We start from the raw sequence: 17058 nt of genomic DNA on the forward strand, positions 1-17058 counted from the left end.
TAGTTGTTAACTTAGTGAAAGCATATTTTCAAGATATTAGGTTGTGTCCAAGTGCGGCAGGTTTCACAACAAGTTGGCAGAGGCTAGAAATAGGTATTATGGCAGGGTGTACGATTTCTCCATTAGCATTTACTATGGCGATGGAAGTAATCATCAGGGTTTCCAAGTGGGTGGTAGGTGGGGAGAGACGACAGAACAGGGTGCATCTTCCACCAGTTAGGGCTTACATGGATGACACGACGCTGGTGACCACAACAATGCCATGTATAAAGAGGCTACTAGAGAGGGTAAATAAGAACCTCAAGTGGGCCAGCATGAAGTTCAAGCCTAGTAAGTCTAGAAGCATCTCAATACATAGAGGGAAGTTAAGTGATAGGAAGTTTGTCATAGATGATGAGGAAATCCCAACAATCAAGGAAAAGTCAGTAAAGAGCTTAGTTAGGTGGTACAATGTGGAGTTGAATGATGGGGAACAGGTGGTGAAATTTAAAAAAGATGTGGCTGAAGGACTGGGAACTTCCAGGAAAGTTGAAGTTATTGTGTTTGCAGTTTGGGCTATATCCTAGGTTAATGTGGCACTGTCAATTTATGAAATTCCAATATCCATTGTGGAGAAAATAGAAAGGTTGGTTAGCTCCTATATTAGGAAGTGATTCGGTGCTCCTAGGTGTGTAAGTAGTGTTGCATTTTACAGAAAAGCGATACTTCAGCTGCCAGTATCTAGTTTAAGACAGGAATTTAAATATACCAAGGTCAGGACAGAGCTGTTGTTATCCTTGAGTAAGGATGTGGTAGTTAAGAGTGTGGTTCCAAATCCAACCAAGGGGAGGAAATGGAACCCAAGATCGGCAGTTCAGGAGGCAGAGGCAGCTCTTAGGCATGCAGAGATTGTAGGTAATGTTCACTTTGGCCGGGGAGGCCTGTGGCTTGGCTCAGGCAAACCGGTATGGAATAAAGCAGGTCCAAAAGATAAAAGAAAGCTGGTTGTGGATAGATAGACAGGAGGAGATATTTAGGGGTGCAAAGGTAGTGGCCCAGGCTAAGCAGGGACAGTGGTTGAATTGGGAAAGTGTAGAGAGGTGGAAGCTTAGATGGAGGGACCTGTGGAATATGGAGAGAATCGTATTAGATTCCTGGTAGGGGCTACATACAATGTGTTACCAACCCCCCAGAACCTAAAACTGTGGGTAAATGGGGACCCATCATGCCCATTGTGTTCAGGTACCGCAACCTTAAAGCATATTTTGTCAGGCTGTAAAGTTAGCTTGTCACAAGGCCAGTATACATGGTGACATAACCAGGTGTTGAAAAGTTTAGCTGCAGGCATTGAAGGGAAACGAGGACAGGCAAATTCAGAGGGTTTTAAGAACAGGAGTTTAGCAATTCAGTTTGTCCATGAGGGGGAGAAATACAGAAGTGATAAGTTAGTAAGGAGGCAAGGTGTGGCCGCCAAGAAGGTACTTGTGATTGGGAAATGCAAATAGATTTAGGGGGGAAGCTTGTTGTTTCCCAGGAAATAGTTTGTACCAATCAGAGGCCTGACATAGTGTTGTGGTCAGTGAGTCAATGGATAGTTTATTTCATTGAGCTGACAGTTCCTTGGGAAGACTCAGTGGAAGAAGCCTATGAAAGAAAAATGCAGACATAAGGCCAGTTCACATTACATGATTTTCACCCTGATTTTGCGTCGCGGAGACTATCGTAATCTTTTGAGTGTTCATACCTGGCAACGTGTGTTTCTGTCATCGGGAGTCTCGCCAACTGCGTTACAACCTGTGTGTGCACACCACAAGATTTTTCCACCAAGCCCTCGCCGACAGAGCTCCAGATAACACGGTGACATCACCAAACTACGTTTTTTAACTTGGAGACGACACATCGTAAAGGCATGGATATTCTTCCCAGTGTTGAATCAGATCTGCTTCCAGGGCCTGGGTCCAAACACAACGCGCTCCCCGTGATCCTGTGGACACCGCCATTGTTGTCGTTGCTTGCTGGCTTGTCAGTGTTGCCAGTTCTTGGGAGAGAAACAAGCAACCAGGGCTATGGAAACAAGCCCAAAAGAAGTGACTATCATGCATTTAAATAACTACAGGCCTACTGCGTGCTGACGTGGGATGTATCCCGCCTCTCACTGGCTGATGCTCTTTGTCAGTTGTGTCACACTTCTCCAGTTTTCTAACATGCCAGATATCCAGTCCCAGTCGCAGACGAGGGGGTGACTTGCTTGTAGGCTTGTTCACACATAAAGACTCATCGTGGCAGACTATCTGCCGACTCACCTCCGACCCAAGGTGGCTCTCAAGATCCTCTGCAAAGTCAAAATCACGGTGAAAACCGTGTAATGTGAACTAGGCTTTAGGAGCAGAAGCTGAGCAGCGAGGGTGGAAAACTAGGATTAGTCCAGTGGAAGTGGGGTGTAGGGGATTCATAGCAAGATCAGCTGTCTCGCTGAGGAGGAGGGTGAACTCGGAGTGTGGGGACAGAGTTTGAGGAAGGAAGTGAAGGAAATGTCAGATGAAGCAGCTAGATCTAGTCAGAGGATTTGGATGAGGAGGAATGATGTCAGTTGGGGGCCAGCAGGGGGACCTATTAAGCAGGGTACATAACTCCTTGAGATCAAGTGGAGAGATCCACCAATCAGTCCTCTCTTCTCTTCAATATATTAGAATAAGGTGGCACTCACCTTGTGGTGCTCAAAGCAACAACAAAAAAAGAAGTCCATTTGAAAAATTCAACAGCAATGTCTCTTTCCAGAAATCATGACCTGGTCACTCAAGATAATACACAGAGTTTGTTATAAGCAGTTTCATGTTTGGAGCTATTTTCTTTCTACCAAAGTACACAATACTAGCTCTAGCTTTGAGCTAGTGAACATTACAGCTCAGCCAAGGAGGATGCCATTATTTATTTCTATATTTTATTTATCCTTTATTTAGCAAGGAAGGCCCCACTGAGATACAACTCCCCCTTCTTAACAGTCATGGGCTGGCTTTGCTTGGTTTGGGCCAACAGCCCAGCGCAACAGGATTTGGATTTGCATTTCCATTACAACAGGGCTTCCTGCTTGAAGGTGTGTCTCTAACTGATGATGGCTTGTCTTAGGTGATGACGTGTAAAATCAGATTCACAGCTGTAGTCTACTGCTTTTTTTGCTGCAGGTGTTTTTTCATCACACAACAGGGCAGGTAATAGAAGTTTACCTGTTGGAGGTGAGCTGTTTGCAGAGGTGCAGTAAGACCCTGTTGTCTCTAGCTCTTCATCTGACATTTCAATGTGGCTGTTTCTGCATTTGATCTTCCTCCCTGTGGTTTCATTAGACTTGCAGAAACTTAGACTTGTAAAAACTTGTATTATGAAGCACCAAAATAAGGAATTGTTGAGTTTTCGAGTAGCAACTTCACACAACTTCTAATAGGGCTGATAGCGAACATGAAACAGCAAATAGAGCAGATGTCTACAGTAAAAACAGGACACAGGAGAGAAACTAAACACCTTCTATTCTCCTGGGCCTGTATTCACAAAGAATCCTAAGACTAAAAGTAGCTCTTAGTGACGTCATTCTAAGAAAAATCTTAGAATTCCTTGAATTCTAAAATTTTTCTTAGAATTTTCCCTTGGTAAGATAAAAGTTATTCACAAAGCATCTTAGGCCTTAAGGGAGCTCCTAAGGTGAAAAACTGTTAAGAGAAGGGAGGAGGACTTTTAAGAAGCCTAAGAGTTTCTCAAACAGAGAAGATGGCGGAAAGACAGAGAGGAAGGAGAGATATTCTCCGTATATTGAATGACAGTGATTTAATAAGACGCTACCGGCTTGATCGTGCAGGGATAATGTTTGTGGTTGACCTCATCAGGGATGAGCTTACTTTTCCCACCCAGCGTAGTAACGCAGTAACGCCTGAGATGAAGGTCATCACAACACTGCGATACCTGGCTACGGGAAAAATGCAACAGGGTAGCAGTGATGACTTGGGTCTGTCACAACCCTCTGTCAGCAGGGTGGTCCGTCAGACCATTACCACGCTTTCACAGCCTCGTATTGTTGCGCGATTTGTTTGCTTTCCGCTGGACGCTCACTCGTTGCAGGCCAACAAACATGCATTCATGGGTATAGCGGGTTTCCCTGGTGTTGTTGGTATTATTGATGGGACTCACATCCGCATAACTGCACCATCACAAGACGAAGACGTTTATATGAACAGAAAGCGGTATCATAGCATCAACACTGAGATTGTTTTCAATGCGAACTATATGATTTTGGACGTTGTAGCAAAATGGCCAGGCTCAATGCACGATTTGAGAATACTGTCTAAGAGCGGCCTGAGACAGCTGTTTGAAGGACACTACGTGCCAGCTGGTTGCCACCTGTTAGGGGACAGTGGTTATCCATGCAGACCTTGGCTTTTAACACCATACCTTCGTCCAGACCCAGGACCACAAAAATTACAACAACAGATAATGTAAATATTTTTCAAATTATAGGCTATTATGCATGAGAATTGAAATTAAAGAGCAGTTGGAGTAGCTTATATTAGTTTAAATGTCTCCATAAAATATTTTACAGTCATCTACCATTATTTACAATTTTCAACTGTTTTCAGTGAAACTGTACTGTTTTTTGTATGTGCATAGGGCCCATAAGAAAACACGGGCAGTGGTCGAGCGGGGTATTGGAAAGCTGAAACAGAGGTTCCACGTGTTGCATGGAGAAGTGAGGCTGTTGCCAGGAAAGGTCTGCAAAATAATAATAGCCTGCACAGTACTCCACAACATCTGTAAGGCCAGGCAAATCCCAGAACCTCCCGAGGATGGCCAGGACAGCAGTGATGACGCGGATGATGAAGATGTTCATCCTCAGCAGGAGAGGAATTTCGCTCTGACTGGGAATCCTTACAGAGCTCAATTTACACAGCTGCACTTTAGGTAATTTCCAATCAGTGTAATGGTGGCTGTATTGAACCAACATACGTAAACATTCAAAACATGTTAAAGTAAAGACACAAAATGCATAATTTCTATTTATCAACCAATTTATTTTTGAGATGCTCAATTTTTAGTCTGTAATACTCCCCCTGTAGAGGAAGGACTTTTTTATGCTGCCTGAGGACATCCATCTCAGCCTCCAACTTCTTCTCCAGCAGGGATGGTGTTGGCGAGGGAGCAGGAGCAGGAGCAGGAGGAGGAGGAGGAGCAGGAGCAGGAGCAGGAGCCATCTCAGGCTGAACGTGGACCCATGATGTTGAAGGCCCTGGTTCCTCTGTTGGCTCAGAGCTACAGGAAAGAGGAAATATTCATCAGCCTTGTTTATTATTATTGCTTTGTTTTATTTCTTTTCATGCATTTCACATGTCAAACATGGCTACAAAAGAAATTAGAAATATAGGCTATGCTATAGGCTATGGCCTCCTACTCTAAATAATTTTTTTTTCTTGATATTCTGTCTATCCTACCTTGTGAAAATCCATTTGCTCTACCTTTGACGCAGTTCCGCCAGCTGAATCAATGAGCTATCAATGCCCTCCTTCAGTCCAGTGATGCTGGTGTCGGACTTTCCCAAAACGCTAAAAACAGTCTCTGCCACCTGCGACAGCTGTTTAGCTGGTGATCCACCCCCTAAACAGTCCAGGAAATGAGCACATGAAATTCTATAACATTCATACAATTATTAATATCCAAGTAAGCGATGTCAGCAGCCATAGCCTAAATGGTAGCCTACAACACTCACCTGTTTGAGAAGAACTTCGCTTGTGAGCTGCAATCTCCACTCTCCCTTTGGATTGCAGCACGTACCAGTGCTTCTCACACTCATAGCTTGTGCGTAAAAGGAGAGGGAACAACGCATTGATTTGTCGGGCAATGCGCTCCCAAGTCTGCCTCTTCCCTTGTGCCGTGATTCCGGGACCGAATTTCCCTCTTTAAACGGCTTTGTTCTCCTCCACGAGCTGTGCCAACAGCAGGCACTGCTCTTCTGACCAGTTTGGCTTTCTCGTTCTTTTTTTCTCCATTTCGTTCGTTGTTTTGGTCATTCTGCCAAATCAAACCGCTTTTTACAAGGAGGCCAGCAATCACAGTAATTGCTGACAGCTGAGTCTGAGTCCACCATTAATATCAAATAGATTAAGTAGTAAAATTACCAGCATTGCGAGTAAACATAACAATAAGCAAATCAATATAATAATTGGCATGTGAATGAGGTACGTTCAAACATTTTGAGGCTGTGTAACAATTAATTTAATTTTGCTGAGTTTCATCATCATGACATAAAATTATTTTCACGATTACACATTTCTTAATACAGTCTAAGTTCTATGATCGGTTGATTTCACTGTCCATTCATTACTAGGAGCGCATTTGTTTTTGTTTTCTTTTTTTCTTTTTGTAACAACCAATCACAGCTTTTAGAAGACTGCATGCGTCACACCGAGGAATGGGGTCAACCACACCTCCTCACTAAGATAAAAATTTCTGTCCCCTCCTTGCTCAGAGTTGCTCTCAGAAACTTCCTGAATCACTCTTAAGCTAAGATTCCTTGCTAGGAATTTTTAGGCTAAGTTAGGAGCTCTCTGAGAGGACTCTAAGAATCTTTGTGAAAATGGGCCCTGTTCTCTGGCTTTTCTTTTAGGAGCTCCTGATTGATGGGGAGGTATTCTGACTAAGCTAATCAGGCTGCAGCTCGCCTCACATGGTTACATTAGCGCCGCTTGTGAGTTCTGCACATCACACACCCGACTCATGACAGATGGACTGCACCAGTTTTCGATACCTGCAGGTGATGGGAGTATTAGATGGCATGTTGCAATGTGTTTTAATGATAAAAATACATTTATTTATCATGTAAATGCGTATAAGTTGTACTGTCAGTGATATTAGTAAGTAAACTGTTGTACTTGAACCAATTTAAGGGTCAACCACAGGCCTTTTCATGAGCCCCCTTTGGCCTTGGGCTAGGGTCATCTGTACCCTTTGACCCCCCTGACAGCAGGCCTGCCAGTGACATCCATACACATTCCACCTAGATCAATGAATACAAAGAATAAATAAAGCAGCAGCATGTTTTTTGGCAAAGACTTTTCAAAGTGTTCAAAGAAGAGAGTGCTTCTAAGGTAACAACGTTTTGGAGCTCATTCCATGCCCATGCCTTGGGTGCAAAAGAACAGAAAGCAGTTTTAAACAAGCTCTGAGCACACTCTGGGGATTTTTAAAATCCACTTATGAGTAAATGCATGTTTCCATCTGCACGGTGATACTGTGGGTTGGGTGCAGTTCAGTAGAAAGAAAAATGTTTTACATGAAAGCGCTCTCAACAAGGTCTGTGGATTATTTTGAGTAACCTGGTCATGATTTCTGGAAAGAGACACTGCTGTTGAGTTTTTCAAATGTATTTTTTGGAGCACTGAGCACCACAAGCCAAGTGCCATCTAGTTCCCCATTATATTCCACCAAAAAAAAAGTCTAGATCTATAAATAGTAGGGCTGGGACGATATGCTTTTGTCCCGATTCGATTCTATCACGATTCTTGAGTCCTGATTCAATTTATATTGCGATTCTGAATAACTGCAATTTTACAAGTATTGCGATTCGATTTTTAAAGTATTATGATTCAATATAACTGTTTACACACAGCTTTGGTCATGTCTAGCTCTGCCTTTCCTGGAAGTGTGTAAAACCCAAAGTGTGTATATTATATATATATATATATATATATATATATATATACACACAGTACAGGCCAAAAGTTTGGACACACCTTCTCATTCAATGCGTTTTCTTTATTTTCATGACTATTTACATTGTAGATTCTCACTGAAGGCATCAAAACTCTGAATGAACACATGTGGAGTTATGTACTTAACAAAAAGGTGAAATAACTGAAAACATGTTTTATATTCTAGTTTCTTCAAAATAGCCACCCTTTGCTCTGATTACTGCTTTGCACACTCTTGGCATTCTCTCGATGAGCTTCGAGAGGTAGTCACCTGAAATGGTTTCCACTTCACAGGTGTGCCTTATCAGGGTTAATTCTTGCTTTATCAATGGGGTTGGGACCATCAGTTGTGTTGTGCAGAAGTCAGGTTAATACACAGCCGACAGCCCTATTGGACAACTGTTAAAATTCATATTATGGCAAGAACCAATCAGCTAACTAAAGAAAAACGAGTGGCCATCATTACTTTAAGAAATGAAGGTCAGTCAGTCTGGAAAATTGCAAAAACTTTAAATGTGTCCCCAAGTGGAGTCGCAAAAACCATCAAGCGCTACAACGAAACTGGCACACATGAGGACCGACCCAGGAAAGGAAGACCAAGAGTCACCTCTGCTTCTGAGGATAAGTTCATCCGAGTCACCAGCCTCAGAAATCGCAAGTTAACAGCAGCTCAGATCAGAGACCAGATGAATGCCACACAGAGTTCTGGCAGCAGACCCATCTCTAGAACAACTGTTAAGAGGAGACTGCGCGAATCAGGCCTTCATGGTCAAATAGCTGCTAGGAAACCACTGCTAAGGAGAGGCAACAAGCAGAAGAGATTTGTTTGGGCCAAGAAACACAAGGAATGGACATTAGACCAGTGGAAATCTGTGCTTTGGTCTGATGAGTCCAAATTTGAGATCTTTGGTTCCAACCGCCGTGTCTTTGTGAGACGCAGAAAAGGTGAACGGATGGATTCCACATGCCTGGTTCCCACTGTGAAGCATGGAGGAGGAGGTGTGATGGTGTGGGGGTGTTTTGCTGGTGACACTGTTGGGGATTTATTCAAAATTGAAGGCACACTGAACCAGCATGGCTACCACAGCATCCTGCAGTGACATGCCATCCCATCCGGTTTGCGTTTAGTTGGACGATCATTTATTTTTCAACAGGACAATGACCCCAAACACACCTCCAGGCTGTGTAAGGGCTATTTGACCAAGAAGGAGAGTGATGGAGTGCTGCGGCAGATGACCTGGCCTCCACAGTCACCGGACCTGAACCCAATCGAGATGGTTTGGGGTGAGCTGGACCGCAGAGTGAAGGCAAAGGGGCCAACAAGTGCTAAACACCTCTGGGAACTCCTTCAAGACTGTTGGAAAACCATTTCAGGTGACTACCTCTTGAAGCACATCGAGAGAATGCCAAGAGTGTGCAAAGCAGTAATCAGAGCAAAGGGTGGCTATTTTGAAGAAACTAGAATATAAAACATGTTTTCAGTTATTTCACCTTTTTGTTAAGTACATAACTCCACGTGTTCATTCATAGTTTTGATGCCTTCAGTGAGAATCTACAATGTAAATAGTCATGAAAATAAAGAAAACGCATTGAATGAGAAGGTGTGTCCAAACTTTTGGCCTGTACTGTGTGTATATATATATATATATATATATATATATATATAATGTGTATATAATGTCTCTTGATGCAGCGGCTCCACCACACCACTACATGGCGCACGAGTTGAGTTTAAGTCGTTATACCTTTTCAGTGTTGAGCAGTGTTAGAAGAACAATATGCAGACTTAAAGTAGTGAACAACAACAAGGTTAAAGTTTAATAGAGCATAGGAAACATGTGTCTGTAAGTACAAATATATTGTTGTTAAAATATAGTTTATTTGCTTATGTTATGTAGAGTTGCTCACTTGCACTTAATTGTTTGTCATTGTAATGCCTTTGCGGCACCGATGCTAATTTCTGTTAGCGCGTCTATGAAGATTTCCATTATATGTTAGCATTATGCTAGCGGACCATGCGCTAATTGTTTTTCCACATTTGTAGCACTAATGCCAGCTATATTTTGAGTTAACTTCTGTCTTCTTTTTATTAAGTAAAGAAGCTCCAGGTCATGTTCATTTGATGACGATTAGGCATGTAGAAGCTTCAGTGTTGATTGGCTATCACTTGTGCTGTGTAACCAACCAATGTAACCAATCAGTGGGTGCTGTAGGCAGGACACTGTTAAGGCTCATTTATGCTCCCTTTACGTACAAAAATGTATACGTCCGTTTCAAACAATGTTACCATCACTGCCCACATACTTCCATGCGCCCTTTACGTTGGCATGGATGTTAACCAATATATTCACCAGGAGGCAGCCCAGCGTCAAAAGTTTATGACAAAAACAAACATGATGACTGTGGAGGAGATATTGATAATGTACCTCTTGCATAAAAGACAAAAACAGAGGCAGCGTTGTAGGAGGCGGTGGTCGGTGAGGCCGTTAAATACATCGCAACTGGAGGACGGAGAATTCTTTTCTCTAGTACTGCCGATGAGAGAAATTGAATTGTTATTTCTTCTTCGTGTCTCACTAGAGCTACGTATCGGGTAGTGACAGCAACACTGCCCCCACGGTTCCCGGTGGTACTGCTCCGTTTGGCCCGTATCCGTAAGCTTTATGGAAACGTGCAGAAATACGGGCGAAATGAACGCAGAGCACGGACAGAAGGCTCCGTCCGTATCCGGATCCGTATTTAACGTTGAGCATAAATGAGCCCTTACACAGCCAAGACTGGGGACTTCAGGCATAGAGACAGCTGTATCAGAGCCAGAGGAGCGTGTTTTAAAATAAATGTATTGTATCGGTTATTGGTGAAAAAAACAGCCTAAAATAAATAGAAAAATATCAATTCTGGGGAGAAAATCGATTTTTAGAATCGTATGAGAAAAAAAATTGTGATTAAAATAAAAATTGATTTTTTTTCCCACCCCTAATGAATAGCATTACAGATAAAAGGAAAATGTGGTTTTGATTTTGGGGTGAACTTTCTCTTTAAAAACATTACATATATAATTCATCAAACTGTCATTTTACTTTATCCTCTTATTAACACACAGATGGATAGGTGTTATCATCATTATTATTATTATTATTATTATTATTATTACACTAATATATATTGCGATAAAGCAGTCACTCCATTTTTGGGGGATACATGTTACCTCGAAAAGAAAATAGACAGAACATAAGACACAACTAAACTTACAATTTTTTCAGTCTTGCCAGTGACTCCGCTCCCTCCCTCTGTGCTTCTTAGAACATTGATGAAGTCTTTTTTAGAGACAGATGAAAGAAGCTTGGCCTTCTTCCTCTCTGAGCCACCAACGTCCTTCACCCTGTTATCGATTGTTTTCTGGTGTTTCCTCACAGCATTGAACAGCTGCACCACCCCTCTGAAGAGAAAGATACACACTGGGATAAGAAATGAAACTTGTTTCCGGAAAGTGTTCAACAGAGCCTCACAGAAAAATGTATAGACACCTGGTAGCAGTTCTCTGTAGAGCTCTTTCAGTCTCACGGTCCTTCACTACATCAGGTTTTTCCCGGCACATCGTCTCCCACACACGCTTCTTGTCAACCTGATGGACACAGGTACAAAATCAGTTCTTACATTTAGATCCCTAAACTTTCCATGCTGGAGAACATCAAGTAAAAACCATCTGTCAGCAATTATTTCTGTAGTATTCCTACAAGCAATTTGTACATTATTTCCACATGTTAAATTTCCTATCTTTATTGAGCAGCTTTTCAGACTCTCTAGTGACATAAATAAGCCCCTGCTACTGTGACCTCTGCAAGTGCAGTTTGTTGAGTACTCATTACATTGCAAGGTTCTCAGGATGGTTGCGAACATTAAATTTGTGATCAATCAATTTTATTTATAAAGCCCAGTATCACAAATCACAATTTGCCTCACAGGGCTTTACAGCATACAATATCCCTCTGTCCTTAGGACCCTCGCAGCGGATAAGGAAAAACTCCCCAAAAAAACCCTTTAACAGGGAAAAAAATGGTAGAAACCTCAGGAAGAGCAACTGAGGAAGGATCCCTCTTCCAGGACGGACGTGCAATAGATGTCGTACAGAACGATCAACATGATAAATTAACAGCAATCCGTATGACACAACGAGACAGAGAGATAGACAGAGACAGAGAGATGCTGGACAGATGGTAATGAAAGCAGCTTACAACAACATTAATTAAAGTAATAATATTATAATTCTAATTACAGCTATTGTGGTACAATATGTAGTATTAAGTATTAATGATAGTCTGATAGTATACATATGTGACAATAATCATATGTGTATAATAACAGTAATGAAAACAGCAGCAGGAGGCATCAGGCAGGACCACGGCAGCAGCACAACCACACAGCTCACACTACCCAAGCACTGCTGCGATATAAGTTAACCTACGAGACAGTGGAGCACAAAGGCTCTGGAGAAGAAGCCGAGTCAGTGACATGCAGTACTTCTGAGTTAGCAAGATGCAGTAACAGGACATGAGTGTTAGCAAAGGAGAGAGAGAGAGAGAGAGAGAGAGAGAGAAGGTGCTCAGTGTATTATAGGAGGTCCCCCGTCACACTAGGCCTAAGTCAGCCTAACTAGGGGCTGGTACAGGGCAAGCCTGAGCCAGCCCTAACTATAAGCTTTATCAGAAAGGAAAGTCTTAAGTCTAGTCTTAAATATGGAGATGGTGTCTGCCTCACGGGCAAAAACAGGAAGATGATTCCACTGGAGAGGAGCCTGATAGCTGAAGGCTCTGGCTCCTGATCTACTTTTGGAGACTTTTGGGACCACGAGTAACCCTGCATTCTCAGAGCGCAGTGTTCTGGTGAGATAATATGGCACTATGAGCTCTCTAAGTTATGACGGAGCCTGACCATGTAAAGCTTTGTACGTTAGATTTTAAATTCAATTCTGGATTTTACAGGGAGCCAGTGCAGAGAAGCTAAAACAGGAGAAATATGATTTTGTTTCTTAGTTCCTGTTAGTACATGTGACGCTGTGTTCTGAATTAGCTGGAGAGTTTTTAAAGACTTACTAGAGCTACCTGATAATAGGGAGTTACAGTAATCCAGCCTTGAGGTAACAAAAGCGTGGACCAATTTTTCTGCATCTTTTCGGGTCAGGATGGGCCTAATTTTCGCAATATTATGCAGATGAAAAAAACAGTCCGTGAGGTTTGTTTTAAATGGGAATTAAAACCATGAGACATCTGCAAGCACTAGATGGGAGGCGTTCAAGGCCTTTCTTAGAGGCCAGATAATTAACTTTACAAGTTCCAAATCTAAAAAAGCCAAACAAAAAATATTATTATTAGAGGCAAAAATTAAAACGATGGAGGATATTTATTTCAGAAACCCATGTCCTAAGATTCATCAGGATCTATTACTTTTGAGAGCACAATACAATGAAATTACAGCATCCAAAGCGGCTGCTAACTTATTAAAACTGAAACAATGCATTTTTGATCACGGGGAAAAAACGGGGAAAATTCTAGCTTGGCGTATAAAACAACATCAAACTGAAAGGTCTATCACCATTCTTAAAAATGATAAGGGGGAACTCATCGTAGATCCTGTTGCCATAAATGACAAATTCAAAGACTTTTATGAAAGACTCTACAGCTCTGAAATAAATGTAGGGCTAATGGATCATAGCTCATATTCATTCCTAAACAAGCTTAGTTTCCCCCAAATAGAGGAATGTGAAAGGTCATCGCTGGGGGCAAATTTGACATTGGAAGAGATCTCGGCAGCAGTAAGATGCATGAATTCTGGAAAAGCAGCAGGGCCAGATGGCCTACCCATCAAAATTTATAAAAAATCTGAATCAAAACTTAGAACACCCCTCATCGAAATGTTTTCAGAGTCTCTTCAAAAGGGGATACTCCCTCCCTCCTTGAAGGGTGCCCTGATTTCTCTACTCCCAAAGCCCGGTAAAGCCAACAATAAATGCGAAAACATGAGGCCGATCAGCCTTTTGAACTCGGACCTGAAAATACTCTGCAAAATTTTGGCCAGAAGATTGGAGTCTATATTACCAGGTCTAATAATGGAAGACCAGAATGGCTTTGTGATTTGCCGCCAGGGATTCCACAACGTGAGAAGGGTCTTGAACATCTTGCATGACCAGAGGGGAGCGTCAGATACAGCCTTCTTAGCACTAGATGCTGAGAAGGCTTTTGACAGAGGGGAATGGACTTATTTATTTGAAATTATTGGACGCTTTGGCCTGGGGGAGGGTTTTTGTAACTGGTTAAACTTTTGTACAATAATCCCTATGCAGGAATTATTACCAACAACAATATTTCAAAACCAGTAATGATCAATAGAGGCTGTAGACAGGACTGTCCTCTATCCCCCCTACTATTCATAATTGCAATCGAACCATTCGCAATTGCTGTGAGAGAGCATAACATGATTACAGGTATAAGGATGGGAGAAATTGACCATCGAATAGCTCTTTACGCTGACGATATTATTTTTTTTCTTAGAAAATTGGACAGATCTATCCCATCCCTCCTAGACTTAATCAGGTTATTTGGCAAAATCTCGGGCTATAAAATTAATAATTCAAAATCCTCCATAATGCTTCTCAACTCGGAGGAGAGGACTAATCCACCTATCTCTGCTCGCCATTTCAGAATAGTGGATTCTTTTACTTACCTGGGTATCCAAATCACCCCTAAACTAGAAAATATAGTGAATGTTAATGACAGCCCAGTGACTACATCTATTTCTAAAACTGTCGAAAGATGGTCTAGCCTCCACGTCTCTCTCATAGGTAGAATCAACATACTCAAAATGAACATGAATGAACTCCCCAAACTCCTTTATTTATTTCAAATATCCCACTGCCACCTCCTCCAAACTTTTTCCCCAGAATGAAAAATCTATTCACTAACTTCTTATGGAACAATAAGCGCCCCAGACTTCGTTTATCTATTTTATACTTACCCTATGACAGATAAAGGCTACAGTGCCCTAATATGCTATGGTACTACTGGTCAGTCCAGCTAAGGACGCTTATGTTTTATTTCACCACAGATGGATCCCTACCATGGAGGGATATTGAGTCACACTCCCTAAAGCTTCCATTTCCCACTTACTTATACTCAGATAAACCTAAAAAACTCAAAAAGTTCTCCACTAATCCTTTAGTCCAAAACATGATAGGAGTCTGGCAAGAAGTCAGGAAATATCTAAAAGATTCCCCTTCCCTTTCCTGTTTCAGCCCAATCTGGCGTAATAACTTTTTCAGTCCAGGAAAAGCAGATGCAGGTTTTAAACTGTGGGCGGATAGAGGCGTAAAACAAATAAAAGACATTTATGGTAAGAATGGGAATATCTTAACATTCGAGGAGCTAATCAGGAAATACAATATCCCTCGCAAACATTTTTTCAAATACCTTCAGTTAAGGAGTTTTATTAGAGCAAATCAAAACCAATACATGTCCTGTCCGCCCCTGACCCTATTGGAGAAAATTCTTATAAAAAATCCTTTCGGAAAGGGCATCATCTCTGAATTTTATGATTTACTGAAAGCCTCCTCAACTGAGTCTTCTGACTCTAAGTTTGATGCATGGAAATCAGATCTACAGGAGGAATTAACACTGGAACAGTGGCGAGGCACGTGTAAAGCAGCCCAGACAGGGACGGATAATACTCACTTAAAAATCCTACAATATAACTGGCTGATGAGGGTGTATATCACTCCAGAAAAATTGAATAAATTTAATGTGAATATTCCAGACACTTGTAATAGGTGTGGTGTAAATAAGGGCACTATTTTTCACTGCTTATGGCAGTGCCCAAGAGTGGGGGAGTTTTGGGAAGAGGTTAGATTAAATGTGCAGGACATCCTCTCAATCAGATTAGAGCTAGAGCCCAAACTCTTTCTACTTGGCCTCTACCCAGATGTACATAATGTAAAATGTCATAAAAAAATCTTTTTAAACGTGTTTTTTACAAGCAAAGAGGACAATAGCTCTAACATGGAAAAGCACGAGTAAGCCAGGTATTGCCATTTGGTTTAGGGAATTATCTTGCTTTCTTACATTCTTAAGGACAAACAGGAGACATTTCAAAAAGTGTGGGGTCGATTTATCCAATATACTAAAAACAATGATCTATCTCATCTGTTGAATGAACCTGGAGTAGCATAAGTGCACCCTCGGCATAACTGTTTCCTCATCCTTTACTCACTGGATTTTACGGCAATGATATTTGTATGGACTCATGATCCTATATCTTTACAGAAGCATTCTATTAACCACCATTTTTTGGTTTGTTTTTCTGTTGTTGGGTTGTTTTTTGTTTGTTTGTTGTTGTTTTTGTTTCTCTTCTGTCCCATTTTGTTTGGACTGATATAGTGACCATATGTGTGCAAAGGGGAAAACCTAATGTAGGGTTTAATATTTTTGTTTCATTGAATGTCCCCGTCGTACAAGGACCTGTATGTTAACACACTGTCTCATTTGTGTCACTTTGTTGGCCTTTTGTTTTGTCTTGCTTTCTAAATTTGGAAAACTCAATAAAGATATTGTTGAAAAAAAAAGGGAATTAAAAGACAAATCTTGGTCAAATATTACTCTGAGATTTCTTACGGTAGTGCTAGAGGCCAGAGCAATGCCATTCAGAGAAACTATATCGTCAGATAAAGAGTCTCTGAGTTGTTGGGGGTCAAGAACAATAACTTCAGTTTTGTCTGAATTTAACATCAGGAAAGTGGAGCTCATCCAGGTTTTTGTGTCTTTAAGGCATTTTTGAAGTTTAGTTAATCAGTTTCTTCTGGCTTTATTGATACAATTGTGTATCATCTGCATAACAATGGAAATTTACAGAGTGATTTCTAATGATGTTACCTAAGGGAAGCATATATAGAGTGAATAGGATTGGTCCGAGTACAGAACCTTGTGGAACTCCAAAACAAACTTTAGTACGTCAAGATGATTCATCTGTAGGGTGATTAAGCCTGTTTATTCTGGATTCACACCAATGGACTTTCACTCAGCTTCTGGACATCAAAGACGAATCGGTGACCAACCACTAGGTCACTTCAGAGACAGACTCAGCCACATGGTCTGAAAGGTGTTTCAAACGTAACTTTATTATTTAACATGTTGGTGTTACCCAGGAAGAAGATCCAAGCGAGATGCCACTTGGCACCAGGTCCCCTAGGGTGCAGACGTCTGGGTGTACTGTATGCTAATGTGATACCACCCCCTCTCCCTGTGATTGTCTTTTAAGAGGACAGACAGAAATGCGGATTCCAGGAACCAACATGTGGATTGTAATT

General features: G+C 41.5%; 1 protein-coding gene across 5 annotated transcripts in view; it reads right to left on the reverse strand.

The window, feature by feature from the left end:
* The window catches only part of rrp15 (ribosomal RNA processing 15 homolog), a 68483-nt gene that overhangs the window by 14090 nt on the left and 37335 nt on the right, over positions 1-17058 (reverse strand). For 2 of the 5 annotated variants that reach the window (XM_033638810.2, XM_033638811.2), the window contains exons 3-4: positions 11234-11331; positions 10959-11145 (exon numbers count right to left, since the gene is read on the reverse strand). In XM_033638810.2, coding sequence (XP_033494701.1) covers positions 10959-11145; positions 11234-11331 — 285 coding nt within the window. Of the gene's footprint in view, positions 1-5012; positions 5272-5450; positions 5614-10958; positions 11146-11233; positions 11332-17058 lie in introns of those variants that run through there. The other 3 variants (XR_013492264.1, XM_078172056.1, XM_078172057.1) reach the window with 3 other exon arrangements.

The sequence above is a fragment of the Epinephelus lanceolatus genome, chromosome 10 (genome assembly GCF_041903045.1).
Source record: "Epinephelus lanceolatus isolate andai-2023 chromosome 10, ASM4190304v1, whole genome shotgun sequence".
In the NCBI taxonomy this organism is placed as follows: Eukaryota; Metazoa; Chordata; class Actinopteri; order Perciformes; family Serranidae; genus Epinephelus; species Epinephelus lanceolatus.